At 37.8% G+C, this 24,976-nt stretch overlaps 2 protein-coding genes across 2 annotated transcripts in view; one reads left to right on the forward strand and one right to left on the reverse strand.

Moving 5' to 3' along the window:
- The window catches only part of LOC140317856 (magnesium transporter NIPA2), a 221,549-nt gene that overhangs the window by 61,919 nt on the left and 134,654 nt on the right, over positions 1–24,976 (forward strand). The window lies entirely within an intron of this gene.
- Positions 1–24,976, reverse strand: part of glra4a (glycine receptor, alpha 4a) — a 52,745-nt gene that overhangs the window by 9,324 nt on the left and 18,445 nt on the right. The window contains exons 2-5 of the mRNA XM_072395386.1: positions 7,793–7,923; positions 6,177–6,244; positions 4,809–5,032; positions 3,398–3,480 (exon numbers count right to left, since the gene is read on the reverse strand). Coding sequence (XP_072251487.1) covers positions 3,398–3,480; positions 4,809–5,032; positions 6,177–6,244; positions 7,793–7,923 — 506 coding nt within the window. The remainder of the gene's footprint in view (positions 1–3,397; positions 3,481–4,808; positions 5,033–6,176; positions 6,245–7,792; positions 7,924–24,976) is intronic.

Genomic DNA, 24,976 nt, shown 5'->3' on the forward strand with positions numbered 1-24,976 from the left:
AAATGCATCCGATCCTGAAATTCCTTATCACTACTGAACTTGTATGCATCATATATACACAAACATATATATCATCAAATATCATACATTTTCACCTATGACAGGAGAATGACTCATTCAATTGAATGTTAATGTTCAATATTTACTATAAAGTCTCTTTCACTGCATATGTCAAAGAACTGCATAACCAACTGCAGTAGCGTTTAAATATTCCTGTAATCACCATCTTCTTCCGTTTGCTCCTCATTAACTATATATTTCACCAAGATCTTGTATAAAGTCTGCACATAAGAAAACTTCCTTAAACCTCAGCTAATGAGACTCTGAGAAGAAACTCACACTTGGAGGACTGTAGTGGTGTAATGGCCCTTTGCTCATCAGCAGCTACTTTTTACCATCATGTTTGACACCGTAAAGGTCCAGAACGTGATGGATGTTGTATGTGTTCCCATACACTGAGCTGATAAGTTTGTATTCTTGCAGAGGCACCTGTTAAGTACAAACTGTACAATAATGGAATACATCTATAAATAATGCATTTGTGAGGCTAGCTGAAAGTATAATGTTGAGTAGCACTTAGATATGACCTGTCAGCATATGCATATATTTTACATGTTCATTTGTATGGTATTTTTTAGTTTTTTTTGAGGGGTGTACTCCCTTGTTGAAAATGCACACTGCATGCAACAACAATGAGTTCTTCAAAGATCTGAATAATACCAATGTCTCATGAGACCCTGTAGGGCCTGAGTTACAAATACATAAATTATTCAAGATATTACACCCAATGTTGTATCACCAGTCTAAAAAACACCTCCACTAAAACACATTTATCCTGTTCTTGGGAAGATCTCACTGTCATTCGCACATGCTCCTGCTACAAACAAGGGGAATACCACTGTGTTACAAAGCTAATGAAATGGTCGTCTTTTCGTCTGCCAATTATAGCTGACAGACATCAAAACATAATTGACACAGTGTTCATTAGCAATGAAAAGAAAATTCATGAGCCAGAATGTCTGGAATATCTCAGCAAGGTAGAGTAATGACCATTCATCACACGCATCTATTTTCTCATCTTTATAAATCGTTCATCTAGTAAAAGCTCGATGCAGCTGCAGTTATGCTTCACATTTACCGTCTTGGTCTTGCTTTTCATTTATCATATAAGTTAAATAGTAGATTTGAGGTTACTCCACACTATTGGCTCAAGGCAAAACAAAGTGTTATAAGCTGCATATATCAGGCTTTGATGTATCAGAAAAAAGCAGTGTCCTATGGTTGGCTCTATTTAAACATCTATATATGCCCATGGCATGAGAGGCCATAAAAGAAGATGGGCCTTGGCTCACTCAAACCTCAAAGATGACTTCTTTTTATTTATTTATTTTCTTTATCATACTCGTCTCTTGCTCTTTTTCATGCAGAGCAGATGGTGTTGCCAGCTCAAGTAGTGACCGTAAAATGTAAAAAATGTCTTTTTAACGTTAAGTTTTAGCCAAGGTGATCACACCCTTGGGTGTTATACTAGCACTTGTCAACACAAGGCCAAGTATCCTCACTAGGCTTTTAATCAGAAATGATTACATCTCCTCTAATGGCAGTGCGTTGATGGTTACTCTGACATACACACCTTTTACGTGCACATCAGATCATTGACTGTATCTTTTCCCAAGACACTGAAAAGGCAAAATGTTTTTTTTCTTTTGTTTTCATGCCTTTTTTTCTTTTTCTTTTTTAATGATTGCCCTTGTTAATTTGCAGAAATAAGTCATGCTTCTTCTTGGACAAGCAGAGGACTCCTTGTATGAATATCTCTATAACTTGAATTTTTCTTTCTTTCTAAAACTTTAGTCTAAATTGAATCAGATAAATACCAGTACTGAGCTTCAGTTACTTTCTGCAGAAAATACTGCTCTAAAAATGACTTTATGATACAACTTCTCCGCTTGTTTTTGCAATCTGCTAAACTTGAATACTTTTGTCCCTCTGATGGGGAAAGGGGTCACCTCTAGGTAAAGGGGTTGGGTCACATATAATAAAAGGGACACTGAATTAAAGTTTTATTATTTATATCCTGGAAATTGGTTTCATGAGGGCAGATGCTATCTCTGCTAAAGGCAAGAAAAAGCTGAAAGGGCAGGATATTATTCCTGCTCTAAGTTATCAGTGCAGTAACATTTTAAAAGGTTTTAAGTGTCTGTACATATTTAAAATTCTCTATTTTGGTAAATGTTACATACAGTTAAAAGAAAAAACACTTTATAATCATTAAGCTCCCTTTTTAATACTGCTACCAGAAAGGTCAAGATTATAATTCTCACATTGCATATCTGATGTAGAATATGTTGCCACTCTTAATTCCTTAATGCTTACTGCTTCCTCTGTGTTAGCACTGTAAAGCGCTGTATACGCTTTAGTTTTTTTTTTTTTTTCTGTCTTTAAATCAGTGCTGAGAAAGGGTAGATTTTAAGCCAAACTGTCTTTTCTTAACTCTAATATGTTGAGTGTCTCCAAGATGCTCTCAACCTTGACAAAGTAGCAGTATTGGATACCCTGGAAATGACAACAGGTCAGCTGTCAGTAGCAGTATCGGCTGTAAGTTAACAATAGCTCTATGGGTTCAATGAAAATTAGCTCTGATAGATGTTAATGTTTAAAGATGTTTTTTTTTTTTTTCCCTTTTGACTTGTGAAGGGGCCTAAATATGCACCTGATACATGTAAACAGCGCAAGATTTTATGCTCCAAGATGCTAAAGTTGATCCATGTTGATCCTTGGCTTACCTTCTACATAAAGATGGGCGTATTTTCCTTTCATATTAAATTGGGGGGGGCTTTAAGAATGATGGTGAACCTGTGTTTGATAAATACAATGTGATCTAAAACAGTCTAACCAAAAAGCCAACAAATGTCACAAAGATGACGTCAAATGATAATAAGCGCTTTAAGGACATTATAATGTGCATTTATACAGCCATTTTCAAGCCCTCTCATGCTCTCTGGAGTGCAGCTACGCAAGCACGAGATGGCGAATAATACTTTTTTTTTTGGAGACTAATGTTTGCACTTGTGGTTTTGCTGCAAGCAAATGAAGCTTGGAGACCATCTTTTACTGTTGCTAAGTTACACCTCGCCTTCCGGGGGAGATTCTTCAGCACCATGATACATAAACTCAAAAGGCTGAACAATCATTTTTTAACTATTAATAACAACCACAAGCCGATTGAATGATATAAACTCAAAACAAACAAACTTACATGTCTGATAGTTGTTTCTTGGAATGCAACAATATTAGACACTTTGCAAGGCAGGCAAAAGGTCAAAAATATGAACCAAAGGGAGATGTAAAATAAAGAAGTGTGAGAATAAAGGAGGAAGAAGAAATGAAAACTCACAGCTTTCAAGCTGCATGGTACAGGTCTGAATGTCCATTGGGAAATTCTTCAAGTCCATAGGGCAGGACAGGGTTAGAGTCAGCCTGAGACAGAAAACAGATTGGAAGAAAGAATAGAGCCACCAAAGAAGACACCAAAAATAAGGAGATATGGTAGGTTAAGAGATTGAAGGAGCAGTGTAATCAATCAGAGACAAGTTGATTTGTTTAGCCATTTATAGAAAATGAACCTCAAGTGTTTAGTTTATTTGAGTTGAGGAAAACGAAACTAAATCAATTATTTTAAACAAGCGATTGGGAAAACATCTTATGTAACTCTACCATTTGATCACTCTTTGAACAACAGCAATAGGAAAGCAATTGTTGTAAGCATCCTGCCTTTATTTGTTGCGGTGTTGATGCATTAAGCCTTCAAGGATTCTTAGACGAGAGACAGAGAGAGCTATTTAGAAGTCTGTCTGGAGGAAAGCTGTGTAATTACCTGTTGTAATGCATTGCCCAGAGGCGAGACGAGAGCCACCAGCATTATACACACAGGCACTCATTTGATAATGTGCTATGATGACACAACATCTTCCACCAGCCAAAGAACAAACTAGAAAATACCTGAGTTATTTACTGTTCTTGCCCTGCTTAAATAGTGTCACAAATTTTGGGCAAACGAAGATATTTGATCCATAATAATCAAGCACAGTTGGTGAGCAAATTTAAATTTTTAATTAAATGGAGGTGAATGTGTATTGACAATACAATTAGTTGGAAAACTGTTTCTTAATCCTCCCAAAGATGTAACCTCTTCTAATAAACCAAATTTTAGAAATGTCATGACATTTACAATTACCACGTAGGTAAGTTTATCACAATAAAATATGGAAAACTTGAACTAACAACTTTGTAAGACACTTTCTGCTTGACTTTTCAATGCATTTTTTTTTCCAAGGCTCCCATCTATTAATATTTTGTAGGCCTGAGTGGAGAGGTCACTGAATATTAAGTTAACTACTCCCATTGCACTGAAGAGGTCAAGCATGAGTGAGATTTATTTGCCATCTGCCTACTTGGGTGGCATGAGTGGCAATCATGGCTTGAGCTGTCTTCCATTATTCATTGTGCAGAAATGCACTTAGAATAGATCCTTAAAAATCTGTGCAGATAATGCACATTTGTAACATGTTAATAATATGAATTTAAATGCAAATGTTCTAAAAACTACCCTTTTTGATAAAGCAGTTGTATCATAATGTTACCCTGTAAAAACACACAAATGAATGTCCATCTTTAGCATCAAATTGGTGAATTTTAGAGTATTCACTTAAGTTTCTTCATTGCAGTTCGATTTAACCTCGTTCTGTCATTCCCCAAAAGTTTATAACCCAGCTCTATTATGTTTTTGAAAGACTATCTTTACTTGCCTGATGCTGTAAAGAACGCTGCCATCTTGGAAAATCCGAAGCAACTTGTTATCAGTGGTGACCTCATGAAAATTGGCTCCTTTCTCGTTTGCAAAGAATAAATCGGGTTTCCAGATAGAGTCCAGCATGGAGGGATCCAGATCTAGGGAGTCATCTGGGTATTCACGATAAGCCAGACGAGGGTCATTCCATTTTTGCCGTAGAAATACATTAAGCCTGTAGTCCTGCAGAAGAACTCAGGATAGTTAATGGAAAATATATCATCAGTGGAGGTTAGAGGGAGGGCTTAGAAGGGGATTTTTTTTCTACAACTGTGGTTTGAAAAACAATATCAGATAAAAGTATGATTAAAGAGTTGATGTCTTTGGTTGGAATATCAGTTGTATGCGAGTATACACAGTATCCCTTCATGATAAGAAAAATGAACTGGGATGAAGGCAGATGGTGGCCAATTTAATTTCTGTTGTGATTATGTGGCTGAGCAGCATTATGTTCACAGTAAAGGCCAGTCTATACTGGAGTCAGTATAAGAGTTTCAAGATAGTCCCTTATTGCAAACAAAGGTCAAAAGTTGTGGAAAATAAACACGATAGTTATGATTTGCTTCTCTGTATTCATCAGATTTAACAAAAAGTGTCAGAAAGGTCTACTATTTGTTCAAATGTGCTGCTACTGTGCAGTTGTTTGGCAATACAAAGCATGTCAGGGTACTGAACAATCCTGCCTGCAGATAACATACATGAGTAATTTCATAAATATTCTAATCTTTATTGTGAAATCACAATTCCTGTTTAGGCATTGTATGCTGCCGTTTTCTCTCCAGTTTATCAGAATAAAAACATATGCTTTATAAGCACATACAATGTCATCATTGGTGTTATTTGCTGGGGCAACCTGGTTGGAAGACTGACCCTCTAAAACTCCCCAGATACCCTTAAACATTGCACTACTGTATAGAGCTGACCTAGCAGCAAAAACACACCCCCACCTTACCCTTTTCATTCATTTTCTCAATTTTTCATTTTAATTGCAGAGTGGACAGTTCATTATCAGCATGTCAGTGACCCACTGGTCTCTGAAGGTTGCACTGTTATGCTCTAGGAAACAGAACTGACGGAATGGCTTTAGTACCGTGAGGATTAATAAAGAAGATGGTGGAGACGAGGAGGATCTTTTTTTAGAAATCAAGATAGATCATGGAGAGATGGTTACAACAAAAATGTTACAAACCATAATCTACGATAATGTCCAAAAACTTTGGTATGTTAATAAAACTGTTAAAACATGTCATGAAGGTTTGTGTGCTTGTTTTAAAGAAAAAACATTGAAATATATGTACGCAACTTCTGAAATCCTTAGTTTCCTTACCATAGTGGTCTCTGTGATTGACCCGAAGCTGTTGATGAAAATATTGCAGGTGACATTCACAGGAGGGCCTGAGGGAAGAAACAACACACTGAATGTATACATTGTTCCACTAAAATGGGATTTATAAGATTACACTGGTGTCCATATTAAAAAAGACCTATTATTTTGCACATCTCCTGAGGCTTCTGAAAAATGTCAGTGTCTTCATTACTTTTCATCCCTGTGTGCAATCATCGTGACTGGGAATATTACAGCAGATCAAGTCATGCCCCGGCTCTGATTCTGAGGAGCCTGGTACGTACAGGCAGATACATTCTGTTCTTCTCAGCCCTGTAACTTGTAGTGCAGTAACAGGTGAAATGTTTTGAGAGAGAACAGGAAATGTTTGGATTGTTAAAATTGGTAACAAGGAAGGTAACACATTTTATCATTAGTATTCAACTCTGCGTTAGGAAAAAAAAAACAATGGACTCCTGTATATCCAGGTGCCACCTCTAAATAATTCTAGTGGTCAGAATCTGTCTCACACAGAAAATCTGCCTTTTGTTTGATAGATGTATGAAAGGTCGAATGGGGACATAGTCTGGATCCGATTCCTTGGACAATGTCCAGAGCTGATGTGTGAAGACCTCGTAAAAGAAATAAATTGCATTTTGTTACCTAAACTCTGACATTTTCAATCAGTGAGACACTTGTTTCAAGGGTGATGCAAGGAAGTTCACGGGGGGCATAAAAAGACCTGCAAGTATCATATACTGTTGTGTCCTGATTATTAGCAACCAAAACTCCCAAGTCACCAAGTCACGAGGAAACTAGATCCAAGGATTTAAGGCCGTAGCCTATCCCAGCTGTCATTGGGCAAGAGGCAGGGTACATCCAGTCCATCACAGGGCCACACAGAGACAAACACACACTCACACACTCCTGGGGACAATTCAGAGTCACCAATGAACCTAACATGCATGTTTTCGGGTGGTGGGAGGAAGCTGGAGAACCCACGCATACACGGGGAGAACATGCAAACCCTAAACAGAAAGGCCAGTGGAAATCAAACCTGGAACCCTCTTGCTGTGCTAACCACCACACCACCGTGCAGCCCCAGCATTAACGTCTCTTTAATCAAAACAAGAAAAAAGTAATTAAAGTGATCGCAGACACCTGCAAATAGTAAATTTTGAAATGCCACACTATCCATATTTTATGCGCAACTGTCTAAGGGGCTCCATGAAATTAGATTTTGAATATCCTTTCTTAGATTTTACCACATGCAGGGTTCAGGATGACAATTCTTCTCCCTAGTGATTAAAGTTCTGTAAAGCATATGCAGAAAATCTGCCTTAATGTGTTTTTTAAGCTGTCCCTGCATCGGAAAATTATTAAGACCTTTATTTATTTTTGTTGTATACATATAAATATAAACAGGTGAACAGTAAACTTTTTAATTCCCGTATTAAATTTTTTTTGACAGGGCATAATCACCATACACATGAAAACACCCTGATGTTTAGCTTTCACAGCACATGTCCACTGTTGTTTGTTTTGATTTCTAGTGCTTGTGCTTTTTACTGGATTTTCTTGAGGGCCACTGTGATGGTCGGCATTGCCATACACTGTACCTTTGAAGTTGGGTCTAATGCGGGCATCATATCCTGACGTTTTCCCCATGAGCTTGTCCAGGAAGTCAGAAGGTGACAGCTGTGGCCCGGCCCTGCTGGGGGGCTTTATCTCCTCCTTACAGGAGCTCAGTCTGACATTTCCCAGGAAAAAGGCAGAGACAAAGAGAGAGAAAATAGTGGTGATTTGAAAACAATAAAGGAGTGTGTGTATGTATGAGATGTGGCACTAGGGGTGGTGGGGAAAAATAATGAGAAGCCACCGGCAATCAGCAAGTCAGTCATCAGCAAAAAAATAACCAGTGGTGGATGGGAAATGAGGATGAAAAATTACAACTGAATGGCTTGCCTCAGCTGGAAACTTGAGCTATTTATTTCACATCATGTCTCAGACTTACTGTGGTTGTTAGGCTCTCACTTCAAAAAAGCAAAACAGAAGCAGAGGTAAACTTGTCCCTACCCTGTGCTTCCCACTGCTAGCTGCTTAGCAGGGGTAAGGCTGACAGATTGATGGCTCAATTGTAATGCTATGAATGTCACACCGGGGAGAGGAAGGAGTTGATTGGAGCTTGAGAGAGGCACAGACGACCACTGACGGTAATAACCAAAAGGCTAGAGTCAAAGTAAAGAGAGGAGGGGAAGACGAGAGAATCTTGAGGAAAGAGTAAAGAAAGAAAATGCTCTTTATACCCAGAAGCCACGGTTCATAATGGATTTGATTTCAGTTTGGCCCCTGCTGAGCCGCAGCATATTGCACCCTACGATTTTGATTCAACTTTAAACAGCTCTCAATTTGTCATGATCTAAAGCTCTCTGGTACAAATGGAAAGTTCAGTACCCTCCAAAGCAAAGTAGGGCCCTGGAGGGTACTATACTGCTTTGATGTCCCGTGTTTTATTGAGTGTGTTTGGAGCCAGTCATTGATCCATCAATCTCATAACCTCCTGGTTGTGGAATCAGATAAACTGCAAAGTCGGGGGGGCTACAGGTTGGAAGACTTGGTTGATATTTCAGGAACTTCAGGAGTGAGAAGTGAGTTGATCCCGAGATATCTTGTTTTGTAATGGTGTAGCATACAATAATAAAAATGATAAAGGATAAAAAAAAATTTAAAAAGCGTTATTTAGTCAGTATTGATATAGAAATATTTAAATGAGGGCAGCTTGGGAATTTAGCGATTTTAAATGTGAGAGGACAGCAGGAAAGAAGCAAATCAATGTTAAGAGCTTACACGGTGTAGAATTAAAACATTGTGTGATGACTTTAGAGCAATTTCATTACACTGGCTGTTACACTGGTAAAACGTTTTTTGTGCCAAATATTGCCAACTTTATTGATACATTTATATCTTTATGTATACATTTAGATACTTTGGCATTGTTGGTTAAAGGAATGATTTCTTAAAAAAAGAAACCAATTACACAAGCCACAGGTTGCTAACAACCGAAACTTTGCACTTAAGACTTAACATTCTTTTAAAACACCAGATCATTAACCATTAATATTTTCTACCATCTTTATAAATGCATACACTATCTTTTACTACCATTTCTAGTATTTTGTTTGTAAACTGGATACCATTGTTGTCCTGTAATGTCCCTCATTTTCCTCTTTTAAATATTTCATTCCTTTCTACTTTGTTTGTGAATTGAATATCATTTTGTGCTTCCAGTAGAGAAGCACTGCTCGTCATGGCTCATGATTTTACATTCTTCCTGGCATGATGGGGCGATGTATCACATTTGACAGCAAGTGGATAGTTCTGTCAATTGTTTTCTTGTTACTATGCTATTTCATTTTGCCAATAGTTGTGTTTTATTGGGTAATATTTTTATGCTTCCACAGTTGTTAACAGTAAAACTTACGATTATAGCTCCTGTTTTTATAAGAAGAAAAATGTATGACTGGTGAGGGCAGAAGAATTTATATGTTTACATAAAAACAATTGTCATCATATTGTACAAACCTCTGGAAGTTAATGTAAGTATTCATAATGCCAAAGTCTTCCTTCTGAAAAATGTCTCTGCTAATGCATGCAATACACACCTTTGTTGATTTTCATAAGGCAGCGGTGCATGGTCTTCATTAGATTACAAAACTCGGCTCTCACTGGTCTCTTGACTCCAATTTGTTTCTCTTCCACTTTGTAGTGATGCAGTTGTTACATTTTCTCAGTACCTCTTTTATCATTATCTCCCTCTCACATACACTTTGTTACAATCTCACAGAGGTGCACAGGGAGATGGAGTGATGGGCAGACTCCAACTTGCAGAAAGTCATTCTTAATCATCTGTCTTGGGTTGTCTCTTTCATAACAAAACAATAAAAATGTCCAGTTTGAGCATGACTTGTGACCTGAACCCTCCTCTATATTCTGCTGGTAAAGTTTATGACTTCTTGGAAATATAAAGTCTTTCCTAGAACAGCATGTGTTGGCACTGATTTGTGTATGCATTTTGATGTGGCTTGTGTATGATTGATGAGATGAGTTCACTAAAAAAAGCTTTGGGATTATTTGTCAAAGCACTCTGGTCTCATCAGCATTTGGAGTCAGGTCTCATAAGAAACTTGTAATGGGTACATTTGTGTTGTAGTGTCACAATTTTATGGCTTAATAAAAAAAATCATGAGATGGCAACATACAATATGTGTTAGCAGTTATGTCGACTGGTATTTTGTATGAGAAAGAAAGGATTATGGTGTAGATTGTTGTGTAGCAAAATGCCGTAAGTGAATGACATCATTGCACAGCAACACATGGCAGGTGAACGTTGTGATTAAACAATCTAATCTGTATGTCCTGTGTAAGCAGCGTGTCTGCACAGAAGACTAGAAAAGTATGAAAAACATTGTGATAGTAAAACCATTGTTGACCATCGTAGCTATAACCTTTTACATTAGGTGTGACTCTGATCAAACAAAATGTTCCATGTATTCATTTCTAGATCATGATCAGATCTTTAATTACGAAATGATTGGACAGTGTTGTACTAAGATAATTATCTTCTACATTTCTGTCTTTTTACCAACATCTTCCAGTGATGTTTTTCAGTAAGTAAAAGTATTTTTGCTAGGAATATGAAGACCATTTTTGCAGTGCTATTCACTGATTAATGATAGTATAAGTAATCATGCCAAGGTCAACTTCCGAACTTTTCACCCTTAGCAACAGGAACAGCTTTAGTTTTATGCCCATGGTCTACATTACCTCTCCAGAAGCTCTCATGTATTTCTAAATAGACTTCTTTGTACTCCGTACGTGGTAACCACAGAATCTGATATCTGTGAGATTATGACAGAAGCAAGCAGAAGCAATCAAGACCATTTCCAAGCCTCTCAAGAGAATTTTGCATAACATGTTTTTACACAATTCCACTGAAAAATGTGGTATCTTCAGTTGTTCTGTTCAGTCCTCTGACATCAGTTACGACACAGTATAGTGCATCCTCCGATCATCCTCTTTTTTTTGGATGTTAAATCTTTTGAGGTTAATGACTCTAATAGCAGCCACACTTTAAAAGATACTAAATCTACAGTTTCCAGTCACTATAAAGCTAACTGTAACTGCAAAGGGCTCCTCACAACTCTTTGCAGCTAAATTATATGGTTCCTTGTCTGAATGATCCAATTATTAAGATGCTCTTTGCTGACATTTAATCAGTCTGACCTTTTGCTTCCCACTGCATCCCTTTTATTTGAGCATTCATGCCAGACTGTTGTCTAGAATATGTAACGACTTTCTTTCCATCCCATATACTGCCAGTTTTGGCTGTCACACTTACTTGGCTGTCACACTTACTACATGGCTTCGAAAGCAAAAGGGAACCAAACGGGAAGTATAACAATTTACACAAGCAAGAATGTACTTTAGGACACTTGGTATGTTTGAAATTTCAGCCTGCCACACAAGGCGACTCCCATGTTTATTGCTCAATGCATTTGTTATGCATTTATTTTTTATATTTTGAATATCTACTAAATGGGAATATATAGACATGGGAACCACGGCTTAAATCCTTGGACTTTTCCTTTCAAAGTAATCATATTGAAGATGGATTCAAATACTTCTGCTCTTGATGACATTTGTGTGGCAGTTTTTCATCATTTTGCACTCAAACTAATTTAGTCTGCAGCTCTGGGAGTGAAACACTGTCATAACAAACCTGTTAGGACTGTGCTTCCAGCACACTATATATTCAACTAATCTGAAGAGCTATTCACCATTTTATTACTGCTCCACTTCACTTGACTATCAATAAAAAAAATCAGCCAGCCAGTAATTTGATCAAAGTAATAATTTGGCCATTTGTGTTCCAGAAAACAACAAGCTGTCATTATTCGCAGACACCAATGCAGAGACCAGTGTTGGCCATGGTTGTATTAATTTTCTTCTAAGTTGATGTCAAAGAAAAGCTGTGGCTCTCATTGACTTTACAGAGTTTTACAGTGAGTTTAATCTCACGCTTAAGCTGCCAAGATCCCGTTATCAATTCAATGGTAAAAAGGTCTGTTTAGCAGTTGAAGATTCAAATGATTCCCCTCAGAGTTGGTCGTTCTCAAAAACAAACCATAAAGTGAATATTGAACCTTTGTTATATGGACGACATATTAAATCAAATCTTATATTATCTTATCAATCCCCTGAGGGAAATAAATCACCTGACAAGCTGTTGGAAAGCTGACTGTAGCAGAGAAATGAATAGAGAAGTGTGGCTCCAGTCTCCAAAGATCGCCATGAATGTGTTCAGGTGTTGTTTGTAGGACGGCAAATGGCATTATATGTAACATCAGCAGGTAGCACAGAAGAAAACTCACAGCCAACAGCTGAATTGCATAGAAGCTCCTTCTCAGTAACAGAGTTACACCATTTTTTGTTTACAACTACTACAATCCCTCCTGTTTTACTCTTGATGCTTTGTCTGCTGTCTGTCTATATAGTCTAACAGCCTTGTAGAGAGGCACTGAAGCTGGTTATGTTTATGCAGTGACAAATACAATACTGCATTCCCATCATTCACACTGTGTTCTCTTCAGCACTCCTAGCTTGTCCATTTATCTACAAGTGATCTGGAATCCTCCATGACAGTTAAGGAAGGAAATATTAAATTTTTTCTCCTTTTCCATTTTTTTTCCTGCCCTATATCCTTGACATCTTCCCTTATTTTTTTGATTTGTGGTCTTATCCCAGGGACTATTGTGGCTCCGTAAAGCCCACCTGCTGTCACAAGAAAAAAACTTTGCAGCTGGTATGGTAATGCATCATTACAGATGTAAAAAAGTGCCAGAATCCATCAATCCCTTTTCTATACCTGCTTAATTCAATTCAGGCTTGCAGGGCGGGCAGAAGCATATCCTTGCTGCCATCGGGTGAAAGGCTGGATACATCCTGGATAGGTCGCAGGACCAACACAGAGATAAACAAGACAATCATCCACGCTCACACTTACTCCAAGGATTCATTTAGAATAATCAGATTTTTGTTTTCCTTTTTATAATTCTGATTATAATCCAACTGAATCAAATCTATCAAAATATACGATAGTCCCATTCATAAAAAGTTTAGTACCAAAACATCTGAACCAGTGTTGGAAAATTAAAAAGAAAAGAAAATGTTTTCATGGAAAAAAGCTCAGTAGAAAAACCACATGAAAACACAGATGAAATAACAATATGAGCAGAGCCACAACAACAGGCAGCCTGGCTGACTCCAAATAAAATATGAATCTTGATCATGAATTATGTGGTGGGCTTGAATTTTGGCACTATATTTAAGTAATGAGGAGTGTGTTGACTTCTCCAATATCGCTCTAATTTCAAAGAAAAGATGCTTGAGCTGTCATGCTGTATTAAATATGGCTCTGTTGTAAGAGAGCATGTACTGGGCAGGAGGAAGAGGTGTAAAGAGACAAGGTCAGGAGGGAGCCAGCATTTCTCTGTATTAGCAAAATTCATTGCTTCCTTCTTTTTCTTCACACAAAGCATCTGTGGCCTAAAAGGTGTAATATGTCTTCTACTAATTAAAGGGTATAAGTGCTACATAAATGCAGCCATTAATCATATACAGCATTAGTATGTAGTTGACTAGAAAGGTTGATTGTTTCTTACTTAAGTCGGATATTGTCCCGTATATTCTCGATCTTGTTGATGCTTATATTGAACGATAACAGATGTATATTACTCATCATAAGATGGGCTGTAATTCTTCCCATTGAGTACAAACATATGCTGTTAATTGCTTTTCTGAGAAGAAGGTAATCAGAAAAGTACATTATCTCACAATGCACCCCCCCTGTTTCTTTTTAGTACCATTAACACATTGATGAACAGTTGAAAATTGTAGTCTGTTCAAACACATTGCTTTAATATTCTACTTGCCAAATCATCCATGAAATTCACTTGAAGATTAGCTATGGATCTTACACAGTTTAAGGACTTTCACTCTGATGTTGACTGCAGGTTTGTTGGATGATCAACACAACCTTCTCTTACGTCTACCAAAGCATACAAATGGATTAGTTCCAGTGACGAACCTTCAATCAAAATACATCCAACGACAGCATGCTTTATGATCATACAACATATCATTTTAGTCTTTAATGACCTGTGTAGCCTTAGTCTTCACACCTCTGTATATGTCGGCCTATGGCTACTGCTGTCCCCTTTTGATCAATAGGCTCATTGGGGAATGGGATTTGGAGCACACTGCAATTTAACCTTAAACATTCATCTTCAATGGCATGACCACTGCCACTCCTGCACTGTGACACCTCTATGTATGGAAACGGAGATACAGGCTGAGCTTCGCACAGCAGCAGGCTCCTCGCTTAATCTGGCTATCGGCACGTGGACTACATGTGGATATACAGTGGAAAGTAGAGACATTAATCAAAACTTAGAACTTGAAAATGGACTTAAACAACCGAAGAAGCATCTCCGAAATGGGTGTGTAGAACTAATACTGTAACGATTCAAAACCTAGTTTTCTTAGTAGGTGTCATCAGTAAGCCAGAGTGTAGTAGGATGCACGTGAAATGAAAAAGAAAACCCTGTAGATTAAGTGCTCAGTACAGAGACCAGCTTTGCAAGCTGGATTTCAAGAAGCTGATAAATAAGGTCATATAGGAGAAACGTACTAGGCATACATGGACATTCTATGGAGATGAAAATAAAGAATGGATGTATTTGAATTCACTCTTGAATTTCTCCCGTTTCTGGCCTGCATTTGTACAGCACTCTCATTATGCAAAAGTCATTAGTTATGAAGTTGGCAGGTAAGACTGCTTTATCTTCATCTGCTGTTAAAAAATGCAGTGGACTATGATTTGTTTTCTGCTCCTGTTAAAGGATAACGCTGTTAACATAAATTTTTCTTTTGTCAATATCGCCCATAAAAAAGGTCAAAAACCAGAATTGTGATGCAATTTTAAAATGTGTCATATCACCATTTTAAAGACTATCAAACTTTTTTGCCTTTGCTGTTACTTGAGCCCAGACTTTTGCATGCATACACACGACACATTAACGGACTTCTCTTGAATCATGACTTGAATCAATATTTTTTGGGCCTCGATGTGGACACTTTGCTCTCTATAATAATTATGAGAGGGAACATGTTATGAAAAATAAAACAAAAACTCAAAGACTGTGCCCACAAACAATAAACAAATGATTTTTTTTGAAGGTCTATACAACCATTCAGCTAAACAACCAAGCAGGTAGAACCTATTGCACAAATCTTAATCAGTACTTGCTTTGAGGTTGCAATTTGGTAATTGTTGTTTTAGCCTTTTCTGAGCCTTTGGTAACTGCTCTTTTTCAAAGATGTATACTAACACACAATACAACATACTGTATGCTACATTGGTTTAGCAACCTTGTAACCAGTTTTATACATGACATTGTATGTCTAAAGCATGTAATGTTGTGATGTTTTCACTTCCTTCTTTATCTTTGAACTATTTCTTCTGTTCTCAGTGTTATCTTTGATCTTCTTCTTTGTACTAGATTGTAATTAGTTCAGCCATGATTAAATGCTGATGAGATAATACACCACTTATGAGAGAAATGTAGATTCATCTTTCTTGCAAACTTGAGGGTTTAATGTTTTTGATTAATCCATGCTAACCCTGAGTAAGTCCCAACTATGTGTCACTGCTCATGTGTACTAATGGTAATGCAATCTTTAATCTTGCAGGAGTGAGCGTTGACATCTCTGGAGTGTCTTGCAGAAATGATGTTTCCAGGCTTATGCCACAGTAATAAAGGGAACAATGAGCTACGGCTCGATGATAGATTTATGTTCATGTTTCTACAACACTGAACTCCTACTATCACCCCAGGCTTTTCCTATGCAGCCTTAACTAATCTTCAACTCTCTAATTCATTCTAGTCTAGTGACTTCAAATGCATATTTGTGTGCAATACAATATCCCACTTTTTATGATTTAATTTGTTTATCTGCCAGAATCAAGCTGTGTTAAATATGAAGAAAGTGGGCCGACACTTCCTCTAACCCGTTGTGCAGCCAAAATGTCACAACACAATGAATTCTTTGACTCGCGCCCAATTTAAAGTCCCTTACTTTAAGTTGGTCTCAGAAAATATATTTGCTTGTAAGACTTTGGTCTACAGAAGCTTAACATGAGGCACTGAATCTGTTCACCCTATACATTTGCAAAAATGTCAAGCATATTCATGTTGAAATGACTGTAAGAGCTTTACGATTTACAAACAATGGTCATGTTACTGGCAGGGTACCTCACCGCACATACTGTCATCTGATAACCTCTGTGCTGCAGCCTTCTAAAGTAACGAAAAGTTTGCTAGTATATTAATTGTCACGCACATATAATTGAAGTTACATGTTTATGCCCTGCTGTTACTGTAAAGGTGAAAGGCTGGTGCTATCTTGTAAGACGAAGGCCCAGTCCCTCTTCTTGGCCTAAACACTTGACCCTGCACCAACATTTTTGCAATGAAGTAAACCTTATTATTGCTGTCAAGAGTTCTCCAGATCTAAGTCACAACTTTAACTTCCTCAAGCCACTGGGACATAAATAACGCAAGTTTTATCCCATGTGGGTCTGTAAGTGCCCAAGATTCTGTTGAGGCCCATGTAATATAAACGTCGTCATCAGATGTGTGCATGAAATTTTGAGTGGACATTCTCACCAGTTTGTTGTAGAAAAAAAGAGATTGTTTCATCAAGGTGGACTCCAGAACAGTTCTATAAAAAAGAGCAAATCAGGACACATCACTGGTGCTTGCAGTTGTCCCTCTGATCGTCTGTAAACAGAGAAAATCCAGGCTCTAAGACACATGATGGACCCCATTGTGTGTTGGTCATGATGATAGTGGGAGAGAACTGCCACTTTGGATACATTTGTAAACAAGGAATTGGGATTATTAGCTAAAAACACACTTTAACTACCTCAAAGAGGCCTTCTGTCACCCATTCCACCTACTGATTGTACCAATTGTCTTTGCTTAGTTATACCCTCTAGTAATCACTGACATTTAAATCAGTTGTGACTCAACCAAGTTTTCCAACTATAGGCTTCTTTCCAACTGACTATTAGCCTTGCACTATACATGATCTATTTAACTGTATATGAATTTTAACATTTACTTCCTGTTGGCTCCCTCCATACCTAAACTACAGGTTCCCTGCAGTGAAGGATTCAATAGTAAGCTCTTTGATCAATCTGAGGAACTGAGTCCCCTGAGACTCAGTTCTGAGGAGGGTCTAACAGAGACCCTGACATTGTAGCAGATGGGCAGGTCTGTACTCCTCAGACTTGCCCATCCTCCCAGATGTTTCTTTAAGCCACTCTGAACTTCAGGCAACCTTTTTCACATCTAAGATCTTAAGTCAGTACTGACTGTCTCCTCTCAGTAAAACAGAGCCAGAGAAAAGAGGCAATCCTGACTGCAAAAGATAGCTTGATGTCCCTGGCTGAACTGGACTGCATACAGTATTCATACAGTAGACGGCTGTGAGATTTCCGAAGTATTTATGTGGTACTTACTGTACACAGTTTCTGTTGTCTTTATGAACCTTGTCAGTTGAATGATTGTGTTCAACGGTAGTTGGTATAAAGAGTTATCATTCTTCTGTATTTAAGGTAATGAAATGACAGTAAATATTGTTAATAAGACTGGGTCTTTCATGCAGACCTTTTGGTATGGTAACTGCATATACTGAAGCACTGTTAAGTATATCCTTGTGTGCAACTATGCAATTTTAGTATCTAAAAAGAAAATTTAATCTGCTGTGTCTCCACATGACGGGCTCAGCATGGCCTCACACACCTCCTATCTTTCTCCACATTCAAAAGCCACAGGGAAGTCTCTCCAGCTGGATTTTTTACTGAAGTAGACTACAGTCTAACAGTGTAAACTGAACATGTAATTAAAAGCTGAAGTTAGCTGATGATTAATGTTTTCCATTTGCCATGAGCACCTAAAATAATATGTCTCAGGATAAAACTCATCCTCTGATAACATATGCTTGTTATCACCAGCTAAAATCAGCTACCACAATATTTTTTCTTATATTAGCCTTTTGCTAACTGCTTTAACCTGAAATGAAATGGTGTTTTAGCCTGATATTGGCTGGTCCACAATTCTGACTTCCCTCTGGATATTTTCAGAACTTTTTACTTAAAGCAATGACGTTATGTAGGTAAGCTTTTGTAGCCTCGTTTGCTCCAGGGACCAGAATAATTACTGCAGAGAAAGAGAAATGTAAGAAAATCAAGGTCAATAAGGTAAGCCTGTGTGATACAGCCAGTCATAGTCCATCTGTGCTTTAAAGAGAATATAAGCTGGGGGTTTAGAAAGATTTTGTGCAAGGAGAGGTAAAGCAGATAATTGGTCAAGTACACCCCAACAACTGATTTAAATTGAAATAATCAAGATCTAATTTGGAGTATGGGTGTTTTTTTTCTTTTGTTCTCTTTTTGAGGACTTTAAGACACAGAAATATACAGTCCATTATTCTTTACATGCTAACATTTAGTAAGACACTCAGCATAATCATGAACATTGTTTTTAATACTTGAATGCAAAGCCAATTCGGTAACACCGTATATATATATATATATATATATATACACTGTATATACCTCCATATGCTAAGTTTTCTGCCTTCGGATACTTTTCCCAATCCTCCCTGCAGTTGCCTTGAGTTCTAGTTTGTTTGCTGGTCTTTTAACCTTTTGTTTTATTTTCATTAAATGGAGAAAAATACATTCTCAGTTGGGTATGATCAAGTGTGTGTCACAGCCATTCATCAACACTCCATATCTTACCTAAAGAAGTCATCTTATTGCTTACACTGCATGTTAAGTCATACTTCTAAAGATGAAGGTCCGTCCTTTCAGTTTTGCAACATTTTAATCTGAGCTGAAAATGTAGCTCTATACACTTCCGAATCCTTCATGCTTTACCTCCACCATCTTCTATCCAGTTGCTTCATCAATACACACCAGTAACCCTTCTCTAGCCTGGGGACAGTCTGCTTGAACCACGCTAATTGTAACTGTGACTTATGTTTTCTGCCTGGTTCAGAGCCTACTCGGCAGCCTAGGCTGTGTTTCACCATTTTCATTAAGTTATTTCTGACAGTTCTAAGTATTTAAATTTTTTTTTTTTTATTAAATCCGCTCCATCAAGTAAAATATTTGTCTTGGCTCAGAGTGTTCATTAAAAAAATGAGAATGTTTCACATTTCATTTGTTATTTTTAATTCAAGTTATGTTTATTTTGCACATGTATATATATATATATATATTTACATTTATTTGCATTGATAGCTTTGTCGAGTCCTTGTTTTATTCTAGATGCAAGCTTTGAGCTACAACACATTGTCAGAATGGCTATTCCCTTATCAGTGGATGAAATAATTTTGATGAATTCAAGCTGCAAGTGTATACTTAAATGGCATCTTGGTTGCTTTCTTTTGAATCCCTGGTGGCAGTGTAGAGAGAAAAGAGGACAAAACATGTTTATGGAACCAACTACATACTAGGGCTGCACGATTATAACCAAAATCATAATCACGATTATTCTAATCAATATTGAAATCATGATTATTAATCACGATCATTCATCATGTCTGGAAAAACATGTATTTTTGTTGCACCATTTATAAACAATGTGCCAACAATTTTTTGTGAAAAAATTACATTTTAAATTAGAATAAATGATAAATAATGCAAAACAAAAACCCAATAATTTAACATTTTAAAGTACTTACTGTATTGATCGTACAGATGTCTTTGGCCAAATAAAAAGATATTGCGTCTGTTATTTCTGCGTGTCTTTGGGAGGTAGATGGATCGGGTACTGCCCGGTGCAGGGCTGCTGTAATGGTTGTCTGGGCTGGCGCTGGATACGGACGGGGATTTTGGGAATTAACATTAACTTTGGCCTTCATGCATTCCTCATATTTAGGTTTGTGATGTTTTTTCAGGTGGTAGAACAAATTAGTGGTGTTACTCTGCGGGGTACACACTACTTTGTTACACTCTTTGCAAATAACTTATTCTTGTTTAACGTCACTTGCCTTGAATCCAAAAGAATTCCAGACAATGGATGTCGTCTCGTTTCGACGCACAAGCCTCCTCGCCATCCTCAGATGCTACTGTATTCTTCTCGGCTTTCGACATGACTCTCATCAGTCTTACTCATAGACTGTCTAACTAGCTGCCGCTGCAGGCTGTCTACACTGCGCGCTTGTTATTTAGGTAGCTTAATGAAGCCTTAACCATGCTTTCGCCCCCTGGTAGACTACTGGTTGAGAACGTGTGGTTAGAGATGTTGGAAGCAGAGCTCGCATTTTGAATGTAAATATCGTTGACGATCAGGTTCATTTAATTGTGGCCACCAAAATCGGGATCACGATCAAAATACGATTAATTGTGCAGCCCTACTACATACAGAAAAGTACTTCTTACAATTGATGGATACTGTTCAAACACTCACAGAAACAAAAGCAATGACTGCACTCTACATGACCCATTTTCTGGACATGACACAAAAGAGGAAGGAGGTTGTAGGCATAGCCCCTGGCCTGTTTCGCTTGATCAGGCTGCTGGCAGAAACAAACAGCGTCATGACAAAGACCCTGTGGAGCTGGGTCTTCCAGGGATTTTCTGAATTAGATCCATAAAGGAGGCATTCAATCAGTGCTTTGGTAAATGCAAGTATCCTTTTTTCACTCTTGTTTATAATGTAGAATGTGTAATTTCACTTTGACTAAAGGCAGACCAAGTTTTTATCATTTGATGCAAACATTTACTGCATGGCTTGAGGTTATTTACAGTACTGCTCAGATGGTTTTGAGCTCACTAACATGTGAAATGGACTGGAATCTGTAAGAATAGACTGTATTATGACAGTTTGGGAGGTTAGCTGCCAGAGCAACACATTTTCTCTCCCAACTCATCAAATAGGAATACTTGTCAGGGGCCCTCAGCATAACTTTTTGAGGTTCTGGTTTGACAGTTTACATCAGCATCCTGCCAGGTGCAGAGTTTTAACATTTGACAATGATCACATTTGGAAATTGATTATATAGCAGAGGAATATGTCACAAGACATCCAGCCTAGAGACTGGACTTAAGGGTAGTCAGTGAAACTATCTGGTATGGTTTAAAAAAGCATTAAGGTTCAGATTTATTTATCCAAATTTAAGATTGTTAAACACACATTACATGATTTCTCCCTTCTGCAAAGAGCTTCTTCTCAACTTTCAAGGTTGTCCCCCTGATTAGTCTCAGGACATTGATGTCACCTGCAGAGGACATTAGGCTGGGGTCTCAATGCAATTATTTCTGACATTGAGGAGCTTTTACTGACTTCTTTTTTTTTTTTTTTCTTTCAGCTTATGCTGGTCCCACCTCTTTGAACATTGACACTAAAAGGATGCTAAGTGTTGCAAACTGGCATTAAGGGAGCTTGTGGTTTTCGTGTGTACACATTGTTTATGCACCTGCTTTGGAAATTCACTACTAAATTTTCTACTAACAGACAGATTTCAGCCAATATTTGGAAAATATAACTTTTGCCAGGGGTTGATGACAGCTGCTATACTTTTTTCCAGACATGTCGTCATTGAGCATTCGAAGTTCTGCGTCGAGGGAACGCGTTGCTCTGCAATTCACCATGCCGGTAGGGAGGTGTGGCTGTGTGTTTGTGTGGTTTCAGGGGTTATAGCCGAATCCTTGCTTTATCTTCCATTCACAGTTAACAACAGTAAACAATGGCAACCGAGGTAGAGCAGCTGTATTTGCAGTTGGAAATGATCAATACTGAAGAACAAATGCATAAATTGCAAATGTTGAAGCGCAGGCGACAGAGAAGACGTTTGCGGGGATTGTCTGTACGACCGGCTGAGGCTGGGAACGGGGGAATTTACAACACTGGTTGTGAATTCACTGTTATGAATTTACTGTTGTGAATTTACAACCTGGATGATCAAATGCACTTCCGATAATTTAGAATGTCAACGAGCTTCTTCGCCGTATACAGTCATTAGGGCCGGAAAAGGTAAAAATTACGTTCTGAGCGGACCAATCACAGCCCTTACGGCCCGCGTCTACACGACATGTAGTTAGAATTTTTTGGAAATTATGTTGAAGCATAAACTACGACTTAGGCTACCTCCTTGGTTTAGAGTTGGATTTTCTAGTTTATCAAATAGGATATAGCTTTGTTAACTTCTCTCTCAAACAATCAGTCTTAGATGTCCAAAATGTGTAGATTACTGCTCTTAAAAGAGAGCCCCTTATCCTTGAGCTGCAAGGGAGCTAAGTCTTGACCTGAAGAGCTTCTTCTCTTGTGTTGTGGCACTTATGAAGTGATTGTTCAGTTCCTCTTGTATACAAGTCGGCACACTCCTCGCAGCACTGGACTGCATATACAACGTGGATCAGTTTGAGTTTGGGTGCGATGAAGAAGTTTCAGTCGGAGGATATTGTTGGATTTGAAGTGCACCAGGATATTGTTTTTGGAGAAAGTTTTTCAGACACTCCTGACACATGTGGAATGACAATATTTTTGCGCTAAACTGATGAAATCTTTCAGATGAGAGGTAAAACGCCTTCTAAATCCAAGAAACAAAATCCAGTTGCTTTCCATTAAAGCTCCTAGTATTAGGTAGATGTTAGCCTTGGTGTCTTATCAGAATTCCTAATTCACCTTTCTGAGCACTCTGACTGCTTTTAATGCACTCACTGCTCATATGTACTTCACACAACCCCACAAAAAACATCCCTTTTAAAAATACAAATTTCTTGTGTCATAAACATAACCATAAACATAGATATTTGCTGGCTCAGTTTTCCATTGAAGACCCATGTTGATTTTAACTGTAATTATCCTGACTTAAATTTTACTTTAATCTGTATCTGTCCGCTCTAACAAAAGAAGGATAAAAGGCTTTGACTCAATCATAAACTATTTTATGTATAACTGTATTAACCTACACATGCATACAGCCTTTCATATGAATACAATAATCCATATTTCTCCATCCATAGCACCTAGATACCTATTACAACAAGACATTTTTTTATGTATATAAGTAACAAGTCATGTCTTGTATCAGAAATCTTTTACTACATCAGATAAAATCACAGGTTTCAGAAATTTCTTCATATTACATGTGCGAACGGTCAAAGTAAGCGTAAGGAAAAGAATCCACAATTGAGAACATTTAAGATCTCGATTCCTACGTTTCAAGACCACTATGTCAAAAAATATTGACTATAAAAGTTTACTATTGATGGTAGAAAAAACAATCAACAGTAAATGACCTCAAGGAACTTTGTTTTCCACATTTTTGATCACATCAGGTGATCCTTATCAGATAAAATGGAGTGTATAATGTACAGTTTCACAGTACTTGACAAGCTGTATGGCACTGATGGTCATTCAAAATCATTAAAATTGGAGTGACCAAGTTTGGCACAAAATTATTGTAGTAAAGCGAGAGATGCAGGGTCCCAAAAGCATCACGCTGGTCAGGAGGTGCACAGAGAACAAGTTCACTTTTATTCACTAAACAAACATAGCCTTTTAACAAAGGGAAAATGGGGTGTTGCTCTTCCCGTAGCACATAAAAACATACCCCCTTCCAACCGACTGAACAAATCCCAACATACATATATACTCTGATAGGCCTCCTCTCCAGTTCAAATGAGCCTATCAGAGTAGATCTGTGGATAAGAGGACGGAAATCATTAACAATGAAATCATACATATATTAATTTGTTTGTGCCAACAAATACAAATTAACTTCTGCAAAATAAAGAAAGAAAATGAAGTACATTCAAAACTAATCCATAAAATGTACAACATAAATAATCCAATTTAATTAACTGAAAATATTTCCACCCATTTTGTCCACCAATCACAACAATCCCCACCTCTTTCTAGTCTCCATAAAGGGAGACCTATAGAGGCAAGCTCCCTCTTTGAGTCCATACCCAGATGCACACAGGACTGGAAAGACCAGGTGACAAATCACGTAGTTTAACATTTGCAATCTGACCCAGCATACAGTGAGGAAGTTAGCACTTCCTCACAGTTATACAGTCTTAATAAATCGAAACATTTATGTGTAGGTATGCACCACAAGTACGATTTGCTATCCCCATGTTTATAGTTAAGCTCTTACAAACTTTGATTATAGTCTCAACAGCAGATTTGATGCTGTCAACCCCAAAATAACTGATAATGTGTCAGTAAACAAGTCTGTGACAGTACAAAGCTGATGGTGGGTAAAAATGTCCTGATGTTTTCATCCTCACAGATGTGAAAAGCCCGTAGGCGAGGCAGACACAGGCTCACTGAGATTTCCTTCGAGTCCAAGAGACAACTGAGGCACTGCTCCATTTGCTTTGTGCACTTTTTCCAGGGTGATGTCTTATTCACAAAGAGCCTCTTGGGGAGCTGGACACACATTGCATGTCTTGCAGTTTTTCCAAAGAACAAAGGCACATGGCTATGGTAATCCTTTAGCCTGACTGACTACGAACTAATCCTGTAGGACATACACTGTTGTGCTTTCTTCTTGATTATTCCACTGTATAAAGGAGAAGCAAATACCTCCAAATTGGAGTTTTATTTTCCAAGTCAGTGTAGAAACACTGAAGAAAAAAAAAGTATTTTCTGAGGCAT

This window comes from Leuresthes tenuis, unplaced genomic scaffold (assembly GCF_036924035.1).
Source record: "Leuresthes tenuis unplaced genomic scaffold, fLeuTen1.0.hap1 SCAF_11, whole genome shotgun sequence".
Lineage (NCBI taxonomy): Eukaryota > Metazoa > Chordata > Actinopteri > Atheriniformes > Atherinopsidae > Leuresthes > Leuresthes tenuis.